At 37.7% G+C, this 19,544-nt stretch overlaps 3 protein-coding genes across 3 annotated transcripts; 1 reads left to right on the top strand and 2 right to left on the bottom strand.

Annotated features, from left to right (window-relative positions):
- The first annotated feature begins 361 nt into the window (after positions 1–361).
- On the top strand, positions 362–4,320 carry LOTGIDRAFT_237103 (hypothetical protein). Its single transcript, XM_009068866.1, has 5 exons — positions 362–702; positions 1,360–1,457; positions 2,504–2,708; positions 3,090–3,257; positions 4,024–4,320. Exons 1-5 carry the CDS (start codon positions 670–672, stop codon positions 4,150–4,152), a joined length of 633 nt encoding a protein of 210 aa, XP_009067114.1. The 5' UTR covers positions 362–669; the 3' UTR covers positions 4,153–4,320.
- A 39-nt stretch (positions 4,321–4,359) lies between these two features.
- On the bottom strand, positions 4,360–14,035 carry LOTGIDRAFT_237102 (hypothetical protein; the record flags this gene model as incomplete). Its single annotated transcript, XM_009068865.1, has 9 exons — positions 4,360–5,079; positions 5,197–5,294; positions 5,412–9,114; positions 9,616–9,682; positions 10,020–10,161; positions 10,519–10,633; positions 11,211–11,707; positions 12,682–12,757; positions 13,977–14,035. 7 exons carry the CDS (start codon positions 14,033–14,035, stop codon positions 5,580–5,582), a joined length of 4,491 nt encoding a protein of 1,496 aa, XP_009067113.1. The 3' UTR covers positions 4,360–5,079; positions 5,197–5,294; positions 5,412–5,579.
- Positions 14,036–16,240: 2,205 nt separating this feature from the next.
- LOTGIDRAFT_135136 (hypothetical protein) lies at positions 16,241–18,198 on the bottom strand (the record flags this gene model as incomplete). The annotated part of the gene is made up of 5 exons (XM_009068864.1): positions 16,241–16,370; positions 16,768–16,861; positions 17,174–17,288; positions 17,554–17,664; positions 18,139–18,198. Coding segments are annotated over 5 exons (510 nt in total), but the record flags the coding sequence as incomplete, so codon positions are not given.
- Positions 18,199–19,544: the final 1,346 nt, after the last annotated feature.

Here is a 19,544-nt window from a genome sequence, read left to right as displayed (position 1 = left end):
TGCAGTATGTTGCTTGTCGTCATTAATCCATGGAACAGAAAAGTAGAGCATTAAATTTCATTCATTTTTAGTATTTACGAAAGTTTAGAACCCCATAGTACACTGCAATAGCTTACGTTGTTTCTTCATTAACCTAATTAGCAACAGAAAGTAGAACATAAAACTTCATTAATTTCCAGTATTTACGAAAGTTTATAGCCCCATAGTACACTGCAATAGCTTATGCTGGTCTTCATTAATCCATAGAACAGAAAGTAGAAGATAGAACTCCATTCATTTCAATTACATTTTAAAGAAAACTAAAACGAAAGTTCACGACCTTTAGATCGGAACAAAAACAATTCGGCAGTAGACTTGAATAACAAGTTTTACGATGCCATGAAAGAAACCAGAAACTTTTGTTTATAGAAAGACGAGAACTGGGTTATTACTTTTACAATTTAAATCAGAACACATTTTAAAGTTTATTTTAACATCACGGTGCCTTTGTTATCGGAGAATTTTGTACCGTGTGAAACAGGAATTACTGCCAAACGAGTCAAAACGGTACCAAAAGTCTTTGGAATCGGGTCGCGTCAAAGATTTGTGTTGTGTGTGGAACTAGGTTAATGCGTTTAAACTTGTAAACTATTTTAACTCTAGTTTTCGTTGACTGTGTATGTTTTCGGGATGTTTTTAATTTTCACGATATCGTTATTTTTGGTAAGTATAGCTTATGATTTGATATTTCCCTTTGCATAGTCGAACGTTTTAGGTTTTAAGTTGAATTGAAGAAAGTTGATTTTCGAATTTGTGGTTCTTAAATTTGGGCAGCCTGTGTGTATTACAAAGCAAACTTCCAAAGTATTATATGTCTTATGTCTGCGTACACAAATCTATTATGAGGACGGGGTGTAGCAAAGTCGGTTCGTATTGCGGTCAGTGTGTGAAAGTCTGGTGACCTTGAATAAGTCATCTTTCCTCATTATTCCAGTCAATCCAGCTGTAAATGGATACGGATAATCTGGGAAAGATCAATACCAAGAAGTTTTGCCAAGGACCAACTTATACAAAGGATCCTTGTGAACCTAAGTTGTTCTAATTGTAAAATCATCACTAGAGGTTTGAGTAAGGACCGGTCTGTAGAAAGGATCCTTGTGAACCTAAGTTGTTATCCTTGTAAAATCATTACCAAGAGGTTTGACCAAAGAACAGCTGGTAGAAAGGATCCTTGTGAACCTAAGTTGTTATCCTTGTAAAATCATTACCAAGAGTTTTGACCAAAGAACAGCTGGTAGAAAGGATCCTTGTGAACCTAAGTTGTTATCCTTATAAAATAAAGTTTCTTTCTTTTCATTTCTTGTTTCTTCGTTTATTTAGGTGTTTGGATTAAGTGAAGCTAAAAAGGGACCATGTTTTAATTTTAATGGAAACGATTATTTAAAATACAGACTAGAAAATGTAGATATAGCACACAAGTAAGTAGACGTTTTTAAGTTGTTTTACTTTTATAGTACGTTTGCATTGGGCGTGATTGATACTTGTGATATTGATATCACAATCTTATACCTTGACTGCAATAGCCGCTATTCTTGTATCACATCTTCACAATGTCAAGCTATTACAAACCTGATCTTCACAATGTCAAGCTATTACAAACTTTGTCTTCACAATGTCAAGCTATTACAAACTTCATCTTCACAATGTCAAGCTATTACAAACTTCATCTTCACAATGTCAAGCTATTACCAACTTCATCTTCACAATGTCAAGCTATTACAAACTTCATCTTCACAATGTCAAGCTATTACAAACCTCATCTTCACAATGTCAAGACATTAAAAACTTTGTCTTCACAATGTCAAGCTATTACCAACTTCATCTTTACAATGTCAAGCTATTACAAACTTCATCTTCACAATGTCAAGCTATTACAAACTTCATCTTCACAATGTCAAGACATTACAAACTTTGTCTTCACAATGTCAAGCTATTACCAACTTCATCTTTACAATGTCAAGCTATTACAAACTTCATCTTCACAATGTCAAGCTATTACAAACTTCATCTTCACAATGTCAAGCTATTACAAACTTTGTCTTCACAATGTCAAGCTATTACAAACTTCATCTTCACAATGTCAAGCTATCACAAACTTTGTTTTCACAATGTCAAGCTATTACCAACTTCATCTTATACATTGACCGCAATAGCCACTATCACGGAAGTTTGTAAATGAAGCTATTTGATTGGATTGTACGCTATCATCCAATTAAATAGCTGCATTCCGGGATACAAGAAAGGTGGCTATTGTAGTCAAGGTATAAGACAAAGTTCGTAATAGCTTGACATTGTGAAGATACAAGAAAGGTGACCATTGCAGTCAAGGTATAAGACGAAGTGCAAATTGTGAAAAAACATTGTTGAAAAAAGACACTTCGTCTTTCCTAGCAAAAAATTCTCCATGCCCACTTCATGGTGTTACGCCTTATATGTCTAAAAAAATCAATTTTTGCTCTTTCAGTGTTTGGTATAAACTAACTTTTAAAACAGAACAAGAAAACGGACTACTTCTGTACGCGGAAGGTTCTCATGATTATGAAGCAATATTCCTACGCGGTGGAAAGTTACACTATTTCTTGTTTAACCCGAGTAGCCACGGTGTCGGAGGAACGTTTGGTGGACAGTTTAAAAGCGATGCTAAGGTCAATAATGAAACTTGGATTACTGTGAGTATTTCTTTTAGAATCCCTGCCCCACCCAAAACCCCCACACCCACCGACCTCTTAAATCCACACATGCTAAACTAACTAAAAGTTATCACCAACCAAAAAAAAACTATCAAACGACTAAGCGTTTTATGATGTCAATTGGAAATTGATAAAGAGTAGGCTAATGCTGCTGTCCTGGCAAAATTCCCCCCATTGTACACTGCATTAGCCAAATCAGGTTCAGAAAAATAGAACGTGTAACTCCTTTTACACATGTTTCAGTGCTCTTATTTAAAGATCCCTCGACAGTTGGAAATAGAATAGAGTAGACTAATGCTCCTTCCCAAACAGGTTCAGAAAAGTAGGACGTAAAACTCCATTCATTTCATTTACTTTCAGGTAGAAGTGTTCCGAAACCGAGAACCAAAGTTGATGCAAAACGATCCTCTAATCGGAATGGTGTTGACTAGCGAAGATGGCGAGAAAGAGAAACATATCGAATACGGGGCTCGACATGACGTCCAGATAGTTCTTCCTATTTACATTGCTGGTACAAACAAAGATTTGGTACGTTTCCTTGGGCTAATGCCGCTGTCGTGGCAAAATTTTCCCTCATTGCACACTGCATGGCGTTGTCTGTCTTCATAAGCCCACATGGTGCAGAAAAGTAGGACGTAAATCGAGGCTGAATTCAAAATGTGGCAACTTTGTAGAGGTGTCAAAGTCGAGAGCTTCTCACAGAGCCTTCCAGGACTGGGGATACAAAAAGGGGACAGACTGACTCAATGGGGGGACAACTAACAAGTCTGAATTCAAAACTCAGTAACTCTCTGGAGGTGTCATAGTCGAGAGCTTCTCATAGAGCCTCCCGAGACTGGGGATACAAACAGGGAGCAGACTGACTCTATGGGGGACAACTGTCAAAGCTGAATTCAAAATACAGCAACTCTGTAGAGGTGTCATAGTTGCAAACCTTTCCTGGAGCTTCCCAAGACTGAGGGGTACAAATAGGGGCGGACTGACTCAATGGGGAGACAACTGTCAAGGCTGAATTCAAAATACAGCAACTCTGTAGAGGTGTCATAGTCGCAAACATCTCAAGGAGCGTCTGAGAGGATTGAATTGATTTGGTTCATTTTGACACATATTTTGAGACAAATAACGTATAAAAATCATATTTTGAAATTTGTTGAAGATAAAGTGGGACGTGTAAACCAATTTTCTAGGGGAGGGGGGGGGGGGGGAATACACGTACCCCTCCTGACGTCGCCATTGATGCCAATGTAAACAGAATGACGAAGTTTTCTCAGGAATATTTTCTGTTTTTTTACAGGGTGCCGGAGGGCAGAAATTCGTGGGTCAGATTAAAGACATGAGAGAAAAGTTGAGTGGTGCGGTTTTTAACGAGCCAACATGGAACAGTGGAGCTTTAAGATGTCTGGATATTCGCCCAGCACAATAACACGTCTTCAATGGTGGAGATGTAGTCTCGAACTAACAGTACAGTCCAACATAGGAACATAGCTTTACCGATTCAAAATTAAAGAGATTGTAAAGAGGTAACAAGAGCCACAGACGTCTGATTGAAAATTAGAATGATGTAAATTGATGCTATCAGTGTCTCTGATACACATACAAAATTTAGAAAACCTCTTTACAATCTCTTTAACAAGAACCACAGACGTCTGATTGAAAATTAGAATGATGTAAATTGATGCTATCAGTGTCTCTGATACACATAAAAAATTTACAAAACTTCTTTACAATCTCTTTAACAAGAACCACAGACATCTGATTGAAAATTAGAATGGTGTAAATTGATGCTATCAGTGTCTCTGATACACATAAAAAATTTAGAAAACTTGTTTACAATCTCTTTAACAAGAACCACAGACATCTGATTGAAAATTAGAATGGTGTAAATTGATGCTATCAGTGTCTCTGATACACATAAAAAATTTAGAAAACCTGTTTACAATCTCTTTAACAAGAACCACAGACATCTGATTGAAAATTAGAATGGTGTAAATTGATGCTATCAGTGTCTCTGATACACATACAAAATTTAGAAAACTTCTTTACAATCTCTTTAACAAGAACCACAGACATCTGATTGAAAATTAGAATGGTGTAAATTGATGCTATCAGTGTCTCTGATACACATACAAAATTTAGAAAACTTCTTTACAATCTCTTTAAAAATAGTTTGAAGATACAATTTTTCAATTCAAAATAAAGATTTTTGTATATACCCAATAAAGCAGAGAAAAGTAGGACGTAAAACTCATTCATTTCATTTTACTTTGTACATCTATATACAATAAATGAATAAATAGTACATACAATTAAAGATGGGTTTCCTTATTATTTTAGTGTCAAATTAAGCGAACTATTTGATTAATTGATGTTTCTAATGAATTATCATGTATTCTTAATCATATCATGATGTTCTTATTGCATATAATTAAAGATGGGTTTCCTTTTTTTTAGTTTCAAATTAAGCAAACTATTTGATTAATTGGTGTTTCTAATGAATTATCATGTATTCTTAATCATATCATTATGTTCTTATTGCATATAATTAAAGATGGGTTTCCTTATATTTTAGTGTCAAATTAAGCAAACTATTTGATTAATTGGTGTTTTTAATGAATTATCATGTATTCTTAATCATATCCTTATGTTCTTATTGCATATAATTAAAGATGGGTTTCCTTATATTTTAGTGTCAAATTAAGCAAACTGTTTGATTAATTGATGTTTCTAAGAATTATCATGTATTCTTAATCATATCCTTATGTTCTTATTGCATATAATTAAGAGTTTTAACCAATCATAAATTCGCAATGTCGACCATAAAATCTTTTAGGCCCATTAAAATAACAAATTTCAAGCAGACATATATACACCCGAGCTGGGCCTTCTTCTCGAGGTACTCCTCGCTCTAAAAGATCTAACTGCTGCAGATCTAGGCCGCCTAGTTTCCAGCTTTCCTCTTTCAAAGACCTTGTTTACTTTCTTTTGGGGTGGGGCCGTTGATTTACAATCCAATATTTGACCAGCGTCCGATTTAGCCACCGCCAGGCAAGGATTTTTCAAGACTACGATGTCCTTTTCTGTCAGATGCGTCTTCTGTTGTTTTGGCTTTACCACGCATTCTGTGACGTCCCCACTGATTCCCAAAGCTGTTTCCAGAAAAGAGGACTGGTGAAGTTTAAGATTACCTCCAACAACTGCGTCAGTTGCGTCTACTGAAGATATGGATCTGACGTTGGCATCTTCATTGTGTACTAAGGCCGTAGTTGTAAGTGTGGCGGATTGGTTCCCATCTGAGGAGGATTTGGCGTCTTCTTTGTATACTATGGTCCGAGTTGTAAGTGTAGGGGTACGTGGGTATTTGGCGGATTGGTTCCCATCTGATGTGGAATCTTCTTTGCATACTATGGCCGTAGTTGTAAGTGCCGAGGAACTTGGGAGCTTGGCAGATTGGTCTCCATTTGTTGTAGGGGAGTCACTTTCGGACGTAACGGATCCACTACTAGACCCTTGATCGCTTGATATCGCAGGCGCTGACTGAATGAGAGTTTCTATTAACTTTGAGTATTGTTGTTCTGGTTGAACCTGGTCGGATGATGCATCTTCATCCGTATCACCACCTCGAACACAAGAAATTTCATCTGCAATATTGAAAGAACTTTTGTCCAAATGCATCTGTTTTGCCTTCACTAGATGTTCCAGCTGGCTCATTATGCCCTCAATGTTGATTTCTGGACGATGTACTTTGGAGTAAGGTTCGTCTTCAGCATCTTCACGTTTGATGTAAAATTGCTCCAGATTTTTTAGGACATCTTCATCAAGCATTCCGCGTTGAGATCCAGTTGGTGCATTATGACCAGACGTGGACACAACATCTTTAGGAACTTCTTCGGTGTTACGCTTTTGAGGACTGTTATCGGGTGTTGGAGATGCCACAATTTCCGGTCCCTGGTCTTTCTGATGAGAGTTCGCACGAGGACCATACTTATCTGACCACGAAAGGGTACTGGTAACAGAAGAAGCTCTTGACAATCCACGACCAAGAACGTTTTCTTTATCATCCGCAGGTACATCTGCGTTCAACTCCTCAGCATCAACTCGGCCACGAAATTCATCCGTCTTCTCTTGCATATCGTATACAAGTGAGGTCTCCAAATGTGACGGTTCGTGGTAAGGCTTTATAATGACCGACATTTCTGACTGTGTAGCAGAGCAAGATGGAATGAATTCACCACGAGCGACTTCTGGAGGGCTGGTATCGGATCCTAACAGAAAGTTGTAGTGCTTGACATCTTCGGAGGAGGAACTCGTAATTTCACTTGTTGATGGTTCTGGATTGTTTTCATTGTTGAGATCAATTGCTACCTCTTTGAGGTTCGAGATGGCTTTGTAGATCTCAGATTGACTGAGATATCCCGGATGAACGACCGCCGGAGAACTTGTTTCACCACGAGATTCATTGGATAAGGGACTAGCTATTTTTTGGGAAATACCACTTTTTGGTCGTGACTTAGGTGGGATTCCACAACTTGGTTCTTGTGAAGATTGTTGCAGGTCCTCTGTATTTGTTGAAGGGTTGTATTCTGTTGTAATGTAATATTCCTGCTCATTCTCGCTGTACCCTTTCTCGTTGAAATTCCCTCGATTTTCCGGAAGATATTGATAATCACCTCTTTCGTCTGGGTCATTCCCCGGAAGGTTTTTCGGGGTAGAAAATTTAAACTTCGGCCACTCGTCTTCCCATTGGCTACCTCGACTAGGTGGACGTCTTGTGGCTGACCGTTTCCTACTGTTTCCACGACCATCTTTATGATATCCTTCGGAACCTCTGGAAAGGTATTCAACGTCACTTCCAGATACTTGAGAGTCGTGAGTGTCACTTTCAGAACTTTTTGGAATTTCCTCGGCAAGATTTGAGACGTTTTGTTGACCGGTAGAGATATATTCAGGAACTAATGGGGTCTCCTCGCCTCTTGGTATATCTGCATCCTCTGTTGACGATTCTTGAGCATTGAAGCTGACGTTTCTCTCGGGCATTGGAACTGTTTCAGTCGTTGAATAAGTTGTAATATCATTTTCTTTCGTCGAATCGGGCGTTTTCAAGAACCTCGGACTGGGTGTAGGGGAAGCTTGGGAGAAGCGTCGATCAGTAACAATGCTAGCTGGTAGAGAGGCAGTACCATTCTTTCCCAGCATATAATACTCTTCTCTCGATATAGAGTGTTGGGACTCGTTGTCACTCTCATCGCAGATGCCACGGGATTGAGTTGAAGTGGCGTCCTCGCTAGCTCTGTGGAACTCGTCTGATTCGTCAACAAATACGTCATCATCTCCAGTGCCGGCTACGCTCATCTCGGATTTCTCCCGGTTCAGGACAGCCGTGAGGTTTAAGTCAATCAATTGCTTATCCCTAGATCTTCTGACTGATGTCTTCGGACGATGGGATCGTTGAGGCTGAAACGGTGTTGAGGATCGCGGAGTGTCTATACTTTCTTCACTGACGGAATCTGAGCGGATTGAACTACGTTTCAGAAGTCTAGAAGACGGACGAAGCAATGTATATCTTGGAGAACAGGAGCTGGAAGCCGATGAAGACGAATCGTCAAGATTAGGCCTTGTTCTTTGTGCTGAATTACCACGTTTTTGCCGTTCTGGTGATTTTCTTGGCGTCAGGGGATTTCTTGGTTTTCTTTGTTTCGCCCCATCTTCAAACTGAACTGCAGATTTTCCTGCTTTGGGACTCTTCGATCTTCTTGGGCTGTAGACTTCGCCAGTGGACAAACGATAGTACCGAAGAACAGACGAATTTGATGAGTCCGAAGAGTCAATTTCTTGATAGCTGGATGGAGTTTCCAACGATTCCTGTGTTGAAGCTGGACTGTTGGTTCGAGTGGAGGTGTCTTTATCAACATTTCGCTCATTGTCCGAGCTGGAAATGCTTAAATCTTCGGAGTCGGAATTGTAGTTGATGTTAAGAGAGGAACTTTTACGACCTAGTCTGGATTTACAGCGATCCCCGGGATTTCCAGATTCCCGTGGAGTTTTCTGAAAGTTATCTGTTGGTTGTTCTGGGAGGAAAATTTCATCATCTGGTTGTCGTGGTGATAGTATGACGTCATCATATGGTTGTCGTGGTGATTGGATGACGTCATATGGCTGCTGTGCTCTGATTACGTCATCATCAAATTGGCTTTGATCAGCCTCTGATGACGTTACTGAAGAACTATGTGGATTTGTTTCTTCTCGAAAGTTGATGACTTTATAAGTGGCTTCTGAAGATCCTGAACTGGGCGGAGATTGAAAGGTTACTACTGCTCTGGATGTATCAACTTGTGGACTATTTGAACTCTGGTTTGAATCTCCTGAACATCGACCACTGGCGGCTGGACTGAAATAGAAATTTGAATTTTATTCAGCGATGATCCCAATGATGCCTTTGTCAGTGCTTCCGAGAGTCGACCGGGTGTCCACTCTCAACCACTAATACTTATGTTAGTTAATTAGACTAGTTATTTTATTGGTGTACACTGCATGGCGTTATCCCTCTTCAGTTTGTGTTTGTTGAAAAAACAGTTCCATCCATAACATTAATGTTTAGTTGTGTTATTGTGTCCAAGAAAGCCACTAGTCGATTGTCACCTTTCGACAGTAATTTCCCTTAGTGTACACTACATGGCGTTGACCTTCTTTATTGCCCAAAATTAGTGAATTAACAAATCAATAGTTAGTTTGTTTAGTTAATGTGTTATTGAGTCCAGCTCTTTGATTGTCACTCTTCAACAGTAATTTCCCTCAGTGTACACTGCACATCGTGTTAGTTGAAAAAACAGTTAAAGTGTTATTGTGTCTATCAGAACCTCAACGTCTAGCTCTTAATAAAGAAACTGACCTCATACTACCTTTATAAGTTATCTCCCTTTGATTTCGTCTGGGACTGGCTTTATTTCCATCTAATCCTGCCAAAGAAATAAAACACTATTTGTCAAAATGTCATCATGCGTTAAGGATCCGATACGGATAACAACTTAGGCTCATGAGGATCCTTTGTACCAGCTGGTCCTTGTACAAACCTCTTAGTATTGATCTTTCCTGGATTATCTGTACCCATTTACAGCTGGGTTGACCGAGAATCGATCCCACGACAACTATTTATTCGACGTAACTAAGCAAATGACGTCATGTATAGATTTCAACGATCAAACCGACTGTGCTATAAACCGGCCTCAGAGCAAAAAGCTGAATGCATAGGTAGGGAAAATTTGGGCCATGCTGGATAGGGAATAACAAACGCACCAGCTTTTAAATAGAAGTCCATATAATTTTTGGTATTCAATGCTGCTCCGACATGGTTGGAATAATTCTGGACTTTACCATTATTTGGTATTCGAGGACAAACGTTGTGTATTTGTTGTAATTCTTGGACTGGATGATTGTCCTAAAATAGAACAATAGAACATTAAAGCTACCATGCTTTGATAAAAGTAAAATCAGTGGTTTGAGAAAGTGTGTGTCCACCGTTTTTTGGCCAGTGCTTCTGTAGGAGAGTATTTTCTATAACATTCAATACTAGCAGTATTACATTCCAATTTTCAATAAGATGTCTGTGATTCCTGCAATTCTATTAGAACTAAGCGTGCATTATATAGCAGCTTTTGTGATAGTAACGTCATAAAATGCTTAGATTTAGTGGAATTGCAAGGACCATAGACATCTGATTGAAAACTGGAATGGTGTAAATTGATGCTATCAGTGTCTTACCGTGATAGCTTAGGTAAGAATTTTTTTCACTTACGTAAACTTCATTGGCATATAGTTCTAATCTTCTAGTTTGTTTGGCTCCAACCATTGTGTTGGTTGAACGAGGTGTTTTAATGGCTATTGGGCGATATTGATATCGCCTTGAAAAACTGAAATTGAAATAGGTTTCAAATATTGAGATGTTTTAAACACATGGGTTTACCATCGTATCCCGAATACGGGTTTTGATAGGGTCTTATTAACCCGTATTAAACTAAGCCCACTACACGTCGTTTTGGGGGCGTGGAAATAAGTTTTTGTCCATCTGTTTTTGTTCTAGATTTTCCAAATCTCGAGGTAACTTGTGAACATGATTTAAATCAAGATGTGGTTAATTTATCTGACAAATCGTCGCTGTTCATGTTTTCACCCCCTGGGGATCTGGGACTAGGATGTCAGGGGTGTGGCCAACTGGTGTAGGAGAAGAATTTATTTTGAATTGAGAGAGCAACCACATCATCACATGCTGAAAATGTGGATGAAACAAATTTTTGGGGGTGTGAAAGGTCCAGGTGATTGCTCCAGGGATGTGAAGACTGAGAAAGGTTGGGAATCATTGATGTAAGGTGTCCACATCAAAGGTTACCTCTCAAGGTAAGAATAATGCTGTTGCCTGTACCAGTGCTTCCGAGAGTCGGTCCGGTATTATAACTAAATCCTTTCTATTTCCTATGAATAACTACTAACCTATCCTGTGTTGATTTGGATGTCGCTGGTTTTTGTTGGGTTGATTTATTGTTGATTTCATTGGGCGTGGTTGATTTTGGTCGTGTTTTAGATTTATTCGGTTGTTGACCACTCAGTGTCTTAGCACTTTTTGACCTTGATCTTTCTTCGGTTTGTTTAAATTCTTTATTATTTGGCCTTGACCTTTGAACCTTTTCTGATTGGTTATTACGCGACCTTGACCTAGAAGTCTGCTCTGTCTTCAATTCTGATTGGTTATTCCGTGACCTTGACCTAGAAGTCTGCTCTGTCTTCAATTCTGATTGGTCATTGTGCGACTTTGACCTTAGTGTCTGCTCTGTCCTCAATTCTGATTGGTTATTCCGTGACCTTGACCTTGGAGTCTGCTCTGTCCTCAATTCTGATTGGTTATTTCGTGACCTTGACCTAGGTGTAGTTTTCAGTGATTTTTCAAATTCCGTGCTTTCGAGTAGTCTATACATTACATCATATTTGTGCTGAAAAGGAATTTGAAAAAAAAGATTTCACCAGTGTTTGCGATAGTGGTGCTCTTAGTTTCAATGGAATTACAGGAACCACAGACGTCTGATTGAAAATTAGAATGGTGTAAATTGATGCTATCAGTGTCCCTGATATACATAAAAAATTTAGAAAACCTCTTTACAATCTCTTTAACAAGAACCACAGACATCTGATTGAAAATTAGAATGGTGTAAATTGATGCTATCAGTGTCCCTGATATACATAAAAAATTTAGAAAAAAACCTCTTTACAATCTCTATAACAAGAACCACAGACATCTGATTGAAAATTAGAATGGTGTAAATTGATGCTATCAGTGTCCCTGATATACATAAAAAATTTAGAAAAAACCTCTTTACAATCTCTATAACAAGAACCACAGACGTCTGATTGAAAATTAGAATGATGTAAATTGATGCTATCAGTGTCCCTGATATACATAAAAAATTTAGAAAACCTCTTTACAATCTCTTTAACAAGAACCACAGACATCTGATTGAAAATTAGAATGATGTAAATTGATGCTATCAGTGTCCCTGATACACATAAAAAATTTAGAAAAAACCTCTTTACAACTTCTTTAACAAGAACCACAGACATCTGATTGAAAATTAGAATGATGTAAATTGATGCTATCAGTGTCCCTGATACACATAAAAAATTTAGAAAAAACCTCTTTACAATCTCTTTAACAAGAACCACGGACATCTGATTGAAAATTAGAATGATCTAAATTGATGCTATCAGTGTCCCTGATACACATAAAAAATTTAGAAAAAACCTCTTTACAATCTCTTTAACAAGAACCACAGACATCTGATTGAAAATTAGAATGATGTAAATTGATGCTATCAGTGTCTCTTTAAGAAAATTGGTTCTGTAGAACTTAATAAAGTTATCTCAGACGTTTAAAAGACGAAATGCGCTTAGTTTTAATTTAAAATCTTACCATTCTGGGTGATACTCGATAACAACCCTCGGGATCAAACTTTCTCTCTCGTTCATCTATGTTTAAATACATCTCTCTACAAATAGAAAACATTAAACAGAACCTGAAACATGTTGTTACTCAGAGTTTCACGCTGTGCGATCTTCAGACAACTAAAACAGAACCTGAAACATGTTGTTACTCATAGTTTCACGCCGTGCGATCTTCAGACAACTGACCTATTTTCAGCCTGCGCACCTACTAGAGAGCGATATAGAAATATTAAAACAGAACCCGAATCATGTTGTTACTCAGAGTTTACTGTTCGATCTTCAGACAACAGATCTATTTCAGCCTGCGTGTCTATTGAATTTAGGGGAAGGAACAACCCCAATTGTACGGTCATTTTGCTTCTGATACAAACAAGGCTATTTGGATATAGTGAGTCACAGTCTCATCTATTAAACTATAAGTACTACTATATAGTATAAATTAAACATCAGATAAGGTAAAGTACTAGAAGAAGTGAAATATAGACCCTATTTAAGTTGATTTATGAATTAATATTAGCCAAACAATTGGTCCTTTGTCTAAAGATGGGTTCCCTTAATTTCATTCATGAATGCTAATGTTAATACTTATATGAATAGAAAGTAGAGGTGTTCTAATGACTTGGAAAAATACCAGTTTGTCTCACATGTCCATAATTAATTCATAATTAACTAAATTAGAAGAGAATTACCAACAGAATTCTAACACCACGCAATGCGCAACGAGGGAAAATCATACCATTAACATTAGTCTACTAATTTTGTTTCCAACTGTCTAGAGATCTTTAACTTGGACTAATAGATTAACTATAGTATACAGCGCTATTTAAGGTTTTGTATTGTCTATATTTTGATAAGACCATGCAGTGTACAATGAAGGAAAATTGTGCCCAGACATTGACATTAGTTTCGATTTCCAACTGCCTGGGGAACTTTGACTTGAAGAGCTCCAGTTTATTGGCTTGCCTGAACGACTAGACATTTTTCATGCCAGCAAATGACGTCATGACAAGATTTCAACGCTCTAATAAACTGAGCTACATCCCTCCCTCGAAATAATCAAGAATGATATCATAATAAAACCTACACTGTTTGTTCGATATTAATAAGCAAATGACGACATGTATGTATTTCAACACCCTAACCGACTACGCTACATCCCTCCCCCAAAATATTCAAACTTGATATTATATTTTTTACTATTAAACTTATGGACATCGTTTGTACCATATTTGGACCTTTCAAAAACTAAATTTTTTCACTTACAATTTTCGGGAGACGAGGTCTGTAATATCCTTCAAATCTCGTGGGGTAAGCCCCGACATCTTAAAATATCTGCCGTTTTTTTGCCAATTTCAAAAAATTCACATCGTAGGAAAATGACGACGAAAATCAGCGACGTACAAATCAAGTTTCATGTCGCGGGGATTATCGTCGAATAAGTTCTTTAGTTACAAACAAAATAAATCTAGATCTTTAGATTAGATAAGCGGATTAGCCTTAAAGGGATTGTAAAAAGGTTTTCTAAAAATGTTCATGTGTATCAGAGACACTGATAGTATCAATTTACACCATTCTAATTTTCAATCAGACGTCTGTGGTTCCTGCAATTTCACTAAAACTAAGTGTTTGATGACGTCACTAATTGCGTAGAGCCTTGTGTGATGAAGCAAACTTCGTTATTAGTGACGTCATCAAACATTTAGTTTTAGTGCAATTGCAGGAACCACAGATGTCTGATTCAAAATTAGAATGTTGTAAATTGATGCTATCAGTGTCTCTGATACATATAAAAAATTTAGAAAACCTCTCTACAATCCCTTTAATATAACCCCCAAATATCTTAATCCAATGCGGAAGCTATATCTGCAATGCACGCCAAAATATACCACTACTGTACTAATAGTTATTTTGGTAGGAATAGTTGACTATTCTGATCAAAACACCGTAATGATGTTAAAAGTTTCGGGGTTATTCGGCAAATCTCGGTAGTTTCCGTAACTTTATACCGTTTGCTTTGGGTAGCCCTTAGCCAGGGTTGATTGTTCGGAGGGGCGAGTAATATATCTGGAGGGGCAAGTAATATATCTGGAGGGGCAAGTAATATATCTGGAGGGGCAAGTAATATATCTGGAGGGACAAGTAATATATCTGGAGGGACAAGTAATATATCTGGAGGGACAAGTAATATATCTGGAGGGGCGAGTTATATATCTGGAGGGGCAAGTAATATATCCAGAGGGGCAAGTAATATATCTGGAGGGGCAAGTAATATATCTGGAGGGGCAAGTAATATATCTGGAGGGACAAGTAATATATCTGGAGGGACAAGTAATATATCTGGAGGGACAAGTAATAAATACGAAAAGAATATGTAAATTTTATTTTGACATCATTTATTGGAGTTATCTACCTTACAACATGACCTTTGACACTAAAGGTACCCTCACACTATAGTGATTACTAGTTGCGTATGGTTGTAAATAATGAAAGTGGCCATGAGTACCGAACGCAACTCACAATTCTGTTACATGAGAGTTGCGTTCGAAACTTACGACCGCTATTCTTATTCGCAACTGGTCATTGAAATGGTGTGAAGGTATCTTTAAGCTGGAATATTATAAATAGTCTAGAAACAGAGTTTTAACAAAATTAAAAATCATGAACAAACACAACGATTTAAAGATAGTTTCCCTTATTTTTATTTATGAAAATGCTAATACTTATATGAATAGAAAGTAGAGGTGTTCTAATGACTTGGAAAAAAACCAGTTTGTCTCACATGTCTATAACTAATGTAGAACTACCAGCAGAATTCCAAGGACCTCACGGTTAGTAACGTCATCAAACACTTAGTTTTAGTGGAATTGCAGGAATCACAGACATCTGATTGAAAATTAGAATGATGTAAATTGATGCTATCAGTGTCTCTGATACACATAAAAAATTTAGAAAACCTTTTTACAATCTCTTTAACAAGAACCACAGACGTCTGATTGAAAATTAGAATGATGTAAATTGATGCTATCAGTGTCCCTGATACACATAACAAATTTAGAAAACCTTTTTACAATCTCTTTAACAAGAACCACAGACGTCTGATTGAAAATTAGAATGATGTAAATTGATGCTATCAATGTCCCTGATACACATAACAAATTTAGAAAACCTTTTTACAATCTCTTTAACAAGAACCACTGACATCTGATTGAAAATTAGAATGATGTAAATTGATGCTATCAGTGTCTCTGATACACATAAAAAATTTAGAAAACATCTTTACAATCTCTTTAACAAGAACCACAGACGTCTGATTGAAAATTAGAATGATGTAAATTGATGCTATCAGTGTCCCTGATACATATAAAAATTTAGAAAACCTTTTTACAATCTCTTTAACAAGAACCACAGACGTCTGATTGAAAATTAGAATGATGTAAATTGATGCTATCAGTGTCCCTGATACATATAAAAATTTAGAAAACCTCTTTACAATCTATTTTAAGTACGACGTTGCATGAGTGTAATATCTAATTATAATAGTAATAATCGTCCCCAGTTTGGGAGAAGAATGAGGTGGCGATCTTAGCTACCATCTTCTGGAAGTTGGGTCTTTTCTTGGGGTTATCTTCCCAACAGCTTCTTATTATCCCTTGATACCTAAAAATTAACATAAGATTACTTGGGGATTGTCTGTAATGTGATATTAGTTACTAAAGACTGGGCCCCGTTTCTCAAAAAGTCTTACGATTGATAGCAAGAACTTATTAACTTTTGAAATGAATACTGGTAACCAAGCACGTGACGTCATGTGACGATTCCGACGCCATAACTGACTGCGCTATAGCCAAATAAACTTCTAAATGAAAAGAAATGAAATGAATGGAGTTTTACGTCCTACTTTTCTTCACCTAATGGGTAATGAAGACGGGCAATGCCTTGCAGTGTGCAATGAGGGAAATTTTGCCAGACAGCAGCATTAGCCTTCTCACTTATGCTAGGAGTATATCCTACTCTTCTGCACCTAATGGGCTAAAGAAGACGACAAAATACTTACAAGACGTCAGAATATTCGGGCATAGACATTCGATAACCACTACGTATCTTCTCTTCAACTTCCCGGCTACGAATATCACTGTATGGTGTTTCACCTTAAATTAACGAGAAATAATTCAGAGCTTTGTTTAACAAATTCTCAGTGAACTAGATGAGTAGAGGTTTGTGGACTAGTGTGGGTTGATGCCCTTCCCCCGGGCCCCGGAATACGCTTTGTGTGTTAACGTCTTAGATAATTAGTTCAGTAGGCTTATGTGATTTTTAAATTTTGCATTTTTTTCAGGGCGTGGAATCCCCCTAAGGAGTGGACTCGTGGACTTGGTTCAACCAGTCCTATGATAGTTGTAAAGATTTGTGATAAAGGGGTCAGCGTAAATGTGACAAGTTCGACATCAAAATGACCTTACCCAGACTGAAGATCTCCCAAAGAACAACACCAAACGACCAAGCATCGCTTTTCTCATTAGCGTTCCTCAATGACGTCATACACTCGGGCGCTGTCCATTTCATCGGGATACGTTCCTAGAAAAAATAGATAAATATTAATAATTACTAAGTTGATTAATTTCAAAAAAAGAGGAATCGTTCAAGGTCACCAAAATTTCGAGATTACAATCCACGACCACCATGAGTTCGGCGTAACCATGCAAATGACGTCATGCATACCGACTGTGCCAATATCCAAATGTTAATCTATACTCCAAGCTCAAAACGATCTTGGCTTACGACGATCTTGGCTTACGATTTTGGGGTTAACGTACACGCAAGAAAAATAAAACAATGTTACTTTGTCCGAATCGTCATTCATTTCAGTTTTTGATGGTCCAAAACCACTGACTTTAGCTTCCAAGATGAACGTCAGCAGAACGTTTCGAGCAGCAAGTCTCTTGTGAACTATCTAAAATGAGATCGAATGGAAAGGTACAAGACCGGCCAATCGGGTTCGAAGTAAACTTCAGGGGAGGGGTTTGGTACAATCTAATCAAACAGTTTTGTATCTTTTTGTTTTCGGATATTTCTAGTCTATATGGTAATCTAACATGTTTTCTACCAAAGGCCTGTTCTAGAGATATTATTTTTAACCAATCAAAGCCAAGGAGGCTGTCGTATTGTTCAACTCGATATAACCGGGCTAATGACGTCATGTAAAGATTCGAACGCTCTAACCAACAGTGCTATAACCTGTCCACAAACGTTCATCACGGCAAACGTATCTATTTGCCAAGCATTAGGGGCTGTCCTCATTAGCCCACATGGTGCAGAAAAGTCGTACGTAAAACTCCATTCATTTCAGTTCATTTCACGCATTAAGGAGTGAGAGGGTGGGAGGGGGCGAGGTTTGCCCTGATGATGATAATAACGTATACCATACCTTCTTAGAGGCAAGATAGGCCATTCCCTTACAAACACCAAAAGCAATTCTTTGAAGCTTTTCAGTGACGTCTGATGAAACGTGGAGCCATTTGTCTAATTGTCCGACTTCGCAATATTCATAGACGATCACAGGACCCACTGAAATAAACCAAGGGGTCGTGCTTGACTTTATCCAAATAGATTCATATGACGTGACAAAGGGACCGGCTCACCATCTGTTTGACCAATCATACATTAGTCTCAGAAACAGGAATTTTTTTAGCTAAGCCAAGCAGTAATAGTATTCACAGCTCACTGTCTAAATTTAAGCCTTCAAATCCATGTGTGTCTAGAATTATCTACGTTTGAAAGTTAAAATGACGATTCGTCTTTTCTTGAGACTGCCATATATAGAAAAGACATATATAGAAATTTCTAATTTGAGGTATATTTGAAGGAATTATGTGATTTTCTTGCAGATCTAGTTCTTCTGACGGCTATTGAGGCCTACATATATTCAAGACTCAAATCAACTCCCCAAAATGGCGAACCATGGTCTTTAACTTACATGCATCATTGTCCACTACAGCTCCGATGAATTCCACTATATTCGGGTTTTGACCAACTGCGGTTGCTGCAAAATTAACCTTAGCTTTCATCAACAACGCATCGTCTTCCGTATAATTATCTAAAATATAATACAGATACAAAACAAAGTATAACAACTTAAGTTTATGAGGATTCTTTCTACAAGCTGGTCCTTGATCAAACCTCTTGGTAATGATTTTACAAGGTTAACAACTTAAGTTCACAAGGATCCTTTCTACCAGCTAGTCCTTGTCCAAAACTCTTGGTAATGATTTTACAAGGTTAACAACTTAAGTTCACAAGGATCCTTTCTACCAGCTGGTCCTTGATCAAACCTCTTGGTAATGATTTTACAAGGTTAACAACTTAAGTTCACAAGGATCCTTTCTACCAGCTAGTCCTTGTCCAAAACTCTTGGTAATGATTTTACAAGGTTAACAACTTAAGTTCACAAGGATCCTTTCTACCAGCTAGTCCTTGTCCAAAACTCTTCGTAATGATTTTACAAGGATAATAACTTAGGTTCACAAGGATCCTTTCTACCAGCTGGTCCTTGATCAAACCTCTTGGTAATGATTTTACAAGGATAACAACTTAGGTTCACGAGGATCCTTTCTACCAGCTGGTCCTTGATCAAACCTCTTGGTAATGATTTTACAAGGATAACAACTTAAGTTCACAAGGATCCTTTCTACCAGGTGGTCCTTGATCAAACCTCTTGGTATTGATTTTACAAGGATAACAACTTAGGTTCACAAGGATCCTTTCTACCAGCTAGTCCTTGATCAAACCTCTTGGTAATGATTTTACAAGGATAACAACTTAGGTTCACGAGGA

The sequence above is a fragment of the Lottia gigantea genome (genome assembly GCF_000327385.1).
Source record: "Lottia gigantea unplaced genomic scaffold LOTGIsca_95, whole genome shotgun sequence".
Classification (NCBI taxonomy): Eukaryota; Metazoa; Mollusca; class Gastropoda; family Lottiidae; genus Lottia; species Lottia gigantea.
Note: the sequence above shows the minus strand (reverse complement) of the source record. Positions and strands in the feature narration are given on the sequence as shown.

Coding starts and splice junctions, on each gene's coding strand:
- LOTGIDRAFT_237103 (XM_009068866.1), top strand. CDS start 670: ATGTTTTTAATTTTCACGATATCGTTATTTTTG. Junction 703..1,359: donor TCACGATATCGTTATTTTTG/GTAAGTATAGCT, acceptor TCGTTTATTTAG/GTGTTTGGATTAAGTGAAGC. Junction 1,458..2,503: donor AATGTAGATATAGCACACAA/GTAAGTAGACGT, acceptor TTGCTCTTTCAG/TGTTTGGTATAAACTAACTT.